The sequence below is a fragment of the Rhincodon typus genome, chromosome 9 (assembly GCF_021869965.1).
Source record: "Rhincodon typus isolate 14 chromosome 9, sRhiTyp1.1, whole genome shotgun sequence".
NCBI lineage: Eukaryota > Metazoa > Chordata > Chondrichthyes > Orectolobiformes > Rhincodontidae > Rhincodon > Rhincodon typus.
In genome coordinates this window covers 71,490,007-71,495,744 of record NC_063340.1, presented here as the reverse complement: position 1 = coordinate 71,495,744, position 5,738 = coordinate 71,490,007, and the positions used below count along the sequence as shown (strand labels likewise).

Below are 5,738 nucleotides of genomic sequence, written 5' to 3'. Positions count from 1 at the left end.
GGTCTGGACCCTTCTTCAGAAAATGAAGAAGGGTCCAGACCCAAAACGTCAGCTTTCCTGCTCCTCTGATGCTGCTTGGCCTGCTGTGTTCATCCAGCTCTACACCTTGTTATCTATAGCTGAATAATTTTCTCCTTTGTTGGATACATACCAGAGTCATAAAAATACTGGAAAAGCATAACTAATGGTGCAGCTCATTCTGGAACACAAATCTTCAATACAGCAGCCAGGATGTTGGGGCCCATAGAAATCTAGGTAGGTTGCTGTGGTGCATCCAGTGCACTCACCTGTTTCTTGATGCAATGTGGAGACAGATGTAGACTTTAGGAGTAAGCCAATATGGATCATTTAGTAAGCATTCCCCGAAGAATTTTTTTTACGAACACTTCAACTATGCATTTTACACTCATGAGTTAGATACGCTATCATTAAGGATGAGAATTTTAATACAGCCTCCTCATCCTATTAGTTGGTTAATTTTTCATAACTATTTGAAATTGGATGTGACAAAATTGCAAGTTTGGTTCTGATCCATTGGTTGTCAAATTGCTTAGTTCTATCTAAAACATACCACTTCTACTATTTAGAATATGGTCTTGTGTTGTAACTTCACTAAATTGGCATATAATATCTAGGTATCCTAATGAAGCTCCTGGCTACTCTCATGCATTCCTCAACGAACCAGGGTTGATCCCATGACTTGATTCCAAGGCATTTCTACTACTGCTGATGGTGCACTATGTCTCATAGATTTCCAATTTTGTACTGCTAAATCTGTTCTGAATCTATCCCATTTTGTAAAGTGGTAAAGCCACAAAACATAACAGAGACTGTCCTCAGGAAGGTGGGACTTTATCTTCACAAGGCCTTTGCACTGCAATATTAAGTGGACAGGTACACTTATGTAAAACAGAATTATGTGAGTGCAGTCAATTGGGTTTTCCCTCATTAAAGGTTCACTTGCACCTGCTACAGATGCAATCTGACAGCTATACCATTTAGGGCTTGGACAGCTCAGTAATAGTGGTACTACCAAGCTATTCTTCATGACAGACTTTGAAATCATGCACCCCAGTCCAACTCTCAGTTTTCTTCCAAGTGATGTTCAAAATGAAAAAGTACTGATCCATTAACTTGAGAAAGGAAGGAAGTAAGTAATGATTAGCAGGATGTTTCCTTGATTACATTTGACCTAATGCCATGTGACTTCATGATCTCCAGAAGTAATATTGAAGACTCCCAGGTCCACTGCCTCAACACTTTCCACCAGTGGGCTGCACGGTGACACAGTGGTTAGCACTGCTGCCTCACAGACCCAGGTTCGATTCCACCCTCGGGCGACTGTCTGTGAGGAGTTTGCACATTCTCCCCGTGTCTGCGTGGGTTTCCTCCAGATGCTCCGGTTTCCTCCCACAGTCCAAAGATTTGCAGGTTAGGTGGATTGGCCATGCTAAATTGCCCATAGTGTTCAGGGAGGTGTGGATTAGGTGGGTTATAGGGGGATGGGTCTGGGTGGGATGCTCTGAGGTTTGGTGTGGACTTGTTGGGCCGAAGGGTCTGTTTCCACACTGTGGGGATTCTATGATTCAGTCTGCTGCCAGCTCTGAGGGTTGAACTTGCTGGTAGGACAGAGCTTGCTCATCATTGGTGATGGAGAGGTCTGAAGCATTGTGCACATAGAATTACTTTGTGATTACGACAATGCCAAGCTGTGGGTGTGTCTCCCAATTTTGGCACATGTCGCCAGGTGTTCATGAGGAGGACTTTTCAGGACCAATTGGGGAAACTGTGCCTTTTCCAAATCCAAAGTTTAGGTTGATGCTATGGAAGCTGTCCAGTTTTGCTCTCATTATTGTTTTGTCGTAGCAATTTGAGATATTTGAATGGCTTGCTAGGACCCTACAAAGAGCTGTTAAAAGTCATCTACATTGTTGTCTTCTTGGGGGAACTTGTACACTTAAACAGCACACTTCTTTCTGCCTCTAACTAGCTAATATGACTTTTGTAACCATTTTCTCTCTAATGGAAATGTATTTTGATTTTATAAGCACCCTACTGCATACACAAGACTAAAGTTCCCATGGTTTCTACTACAAGGTTGACTCTCAGAAAAATGAAAAGGATAACCACTAAATTAAGAACTAAGGATCTAATACTGAAAGCTAAAGATTGATGAATTTCAGTGTCAAGAATACTATTTTATGTATCCTTGACTTCCAAAGAAATCAACTCAGTTCTATTGAACAATCTGCATGAGACATGAAGATGCAGTTTTCAGGTTTTTTGATGTCAGCCTTACTGATATATTTGATGCCCTTTAAATAAACTGCAGCACTTATACATACCAAATCACTTGTTTCCAGCCTATCTTCTCAGTTCTTTGATAACAAGGGAGTTTCACGAAAGTCTAAGGAAAGTAGGACATTTTGGTATCTCTGTTAACATGTCATCTTTTGTGCTGTGGTTTTTGCAACCTATTTTCTATTCCTGTAAGGCACATTCTGTTTAAGCATTTACAGTTTAATTATCCTTGGCTTTTCTTCTTCCTCGAGTTCAATGTGACTACAAACTCCAGTCACATATTTAGGGGAGAGGTGATGGCTTTAGTGGTATTATTACTGGGCTGTTAATCCAGAAACTCAGGCAATTCTCTGAGGACCTGGATTCAAATCCTGCTATAGTAAAATCTGAATTCAATATAAATCTGAAATTAAAAATTTAATGAAAACCATGAAACTATTGTCAATCATGAAAAAAACCATCAGATTCACTAATGTCCTTTAGAGAAGGGAACTGCCATCCTTACCTGATCTGGCCTACATGTGACTACAGACAGCAACATGATTTACTCTTAACTGCCCTCTATGCAATTAGGAACAGGCAATAAATGCTGGTTCAGCCACTGACACCGTCATCCCACGAATGAATTTTTAAAAAATCATTTCAAGCATTTCATCTTTGTCTCAAGGTTAGCTCATACATTTGGAGATAGCAAGAACTGCAGATGCTGGAGTCAGAGTCAATACATTGTGGATCAGGAGGAACACAGCGGGTCAGACTGCATCAGAGGAGCAGGACAAATACAAAAAGTCCTGATGACGGGTGTAAACCCGGAACGTTGACTTTCCTGCTCCTGTGATGCTCCTGTAGTCCCAGTTATTTATGGTTTCATTTGATTATGTAACACAATAATGTTAAGCCTAAAATACCTCATGGTTTACATGAATATTACTTAATACCTACGCAAGATCCAGATCTACAGGAACCTGTTGGTAAGTTGTAAGTTTCAATTCTCATATGTTAATTACACCCTACACTGAATATATATATATAATATATATATGAAATTGCAGTTTAGGAATTGCAAACAATGGTATTCATCATATTGTTTACTGATGTATAATAAATTGAAAGTTCAAACACATATGCATCCCATAGATGACCATTTTTATTTTGAAAGAAGTGGTCAATTGTCACTCATGGAAATTCATTCATTTGCTCTTCATCTCCATGCTGCCATCTACTGGGACATCCATGGCCTGGTTGTAAAGTGGGCTTTCCAAATATTTCATTCACGTGTAAACAAAAATGCACATCACAGCTAGATTAATGTTAATCATTTACACAAGTTAAGCAGCTTTTCAGCCATTTACAAAGTGTAAAAAGCATTATTTTGTTTTATGGTTTACTTTTCATGTACTGTTCCTACTAATGATATTAGGTTTCTCAAAATCATTAACAGGAAAATTGCAGGAGTGCATGATCTTTTGTTTGACAGTCATGCAGTTCTGCAAAGGAAGTGTTATTAATAACTTCTTACACAAGAAGAAAACATCCATCTTAATGCTCTCTGTTTTTGTCAACAGGGATTTCATGCCAGTCATTGACAATGTGTCCGCAAGTGAGTCACCTGATATAGCGAGCAGTGATATCGAGCTTTATTTTAGTGACTAATCTTGGGAAATTCCATTCTGCATTTTTCACTAGTGAATCACATCTTAAATCAGGAACACTACGAATGCAAATTATACAGAGCAGTGCTCTTTTGAGTTCTTAGTATAATAACCATAGCTACGCTCCTATTGCCTTTGAAAAACAATGCAAAATGTAAAGCAATAAATCACAGCAAGTCTTTGACTCCGTAGATAGCATCCCTGCCTATAAAACAGAAACGGCAGGTTTAAATGTTGACATGGAAGTGGTGTTCATGTTGCAGTTCAATAGGTGATAATCACTCAGTTACACTTCCAACATTTCCCCACTAAAGTATTCAATACGAAAGGAAGAGTGTGCAATGATATGGAAGAAACCACAAATTCGCCTTTTCAGGAAATGCAAAAAGCTGCATAACAGCTGTGTTTACTATTGAATGTTTTTCTACATCTGCACTGACCTGGTCCCTCCATCTACTTGCATGCTCCAGCTCAATTCTGTATAATTTCAGACCAGTGATCTCTGTGGCCCTGGGAAGACTATTTCCACTGGTACAGGAAGATCTAATCCCAAGACTGCATATTTCAGTTCATGTTGGGCCGTCTTCAAAGTGTTTCCTTCAGCTGGTATTTATAAGCTAAAACCTATTTTTAAGAAAAAAAATCGTCCATAAAAACGTGCCGTACTGAATATGAGTGCTTTTGCCACTTTAAATGCCTGTGTGGGTATTTTCGACCAATGCCAGTGAGAAAGGCTATATTTAATTCATCCCAACAGTCTAGAGCAGACACAGCAGTTGTGGAAAGCCTTGCTCTAAAAATGCGTGTGATTCACGAGGACAACCGGATCAAACCGAACTCATCGTTCTTGCGAATTCACACAGCACACGTGCTAGCTGCAGCCCACTGTTTGTGGGCATGTGGCGAGGTTAAGATCTGTGCCAGCTCTGGCTCAGATCTGCTTTGCAGCCACCTGTCACTTTAGTGCCGTCACCTAAAACCGGTCTATTGTGACCGTAAGGCCAGCCCCAGGACTGAGACCCGCTGCCGACAAGCCCCTGGCCCCAGCAGCGTTCACACACACACACAAGCAGACTTAAATAAATACCCTCTGAAAGAAAGCTCTCTACAGCTGACCAGAACCGCAATTCAACAATCGGTAGTTAGCTTAAACCTACCCCGCCCCGAGCCCCAAGCGTACTTGGGACACACTGGGAACACACTGGATTACGTCCAGCTAAATGATTATCTTATTCGTCCCGGCCACAACCAGGGCCATAAGCAAGGCACACTACAAACATCATGGGTCCCAAATAACGTGCTGCACGTCGTAGCTTGAAGAAGACGCCTCATCTTCGGCCACAAGTTACATGCATTTCCCCACACACTTGCCTACCTTTCTGTACACCAGCATGTTCGGCGATTCGTCTGCCATACCGTTGTTACTGGCATTCTGCCCATAACTATTTCCTTGAGCCATCGCAAGATCTGTCTTGAGCTGCCTTCGGACTCCCGATTTTTCACTAAGCAAGAAAATGAAATTAGAAAAGATGAAGTCAGGCGCCACATTAGTATAATAAATGAAGTAGCCGCAGATGTCAAATCTGGACATAGCAGAGGGCAATGCACGTATACCAACACAAGAGGGAGGAGGGGTGCAGGCAGCACTTCGTGTAAACTTCGACTCTAAATCCCTTTATGATTTTATGACCGCGGATTTGGAAGATAAGCCCATCACAAAAGCACATGCGATCTTTGCCCTGAGCTATGCCTACGACAAGGCATAGCAGAAATGGGAAGCGCAAG

The 5,738-nt window shown here is 41.1% G+C and overlaps 1 protein-coding gene across 1 annotated transcript in view; it reads right to left on the bottom strand.

Moving 5' to 3' along the window:
* The window catches only part of LOC109935278 (regulator of G-protein signaling 7-like), a 374,831-nt gene extending 369,419 nt beyond the window's left edge, over window positions 1-5,412 (bottom strand). The window contains exon 1 of the mRNA XM_048601347.1: window positions 5,329-5,412. Coding sequence (XP_048457304.1) covers window positions 5,329-5,412 — 84 coding nt within the window. The remainder of the gene's footprint in view (window positions 1-5,328) is intronic.
* Window positions 5,413-5,738: the final 326 nt, after the last annotated feature.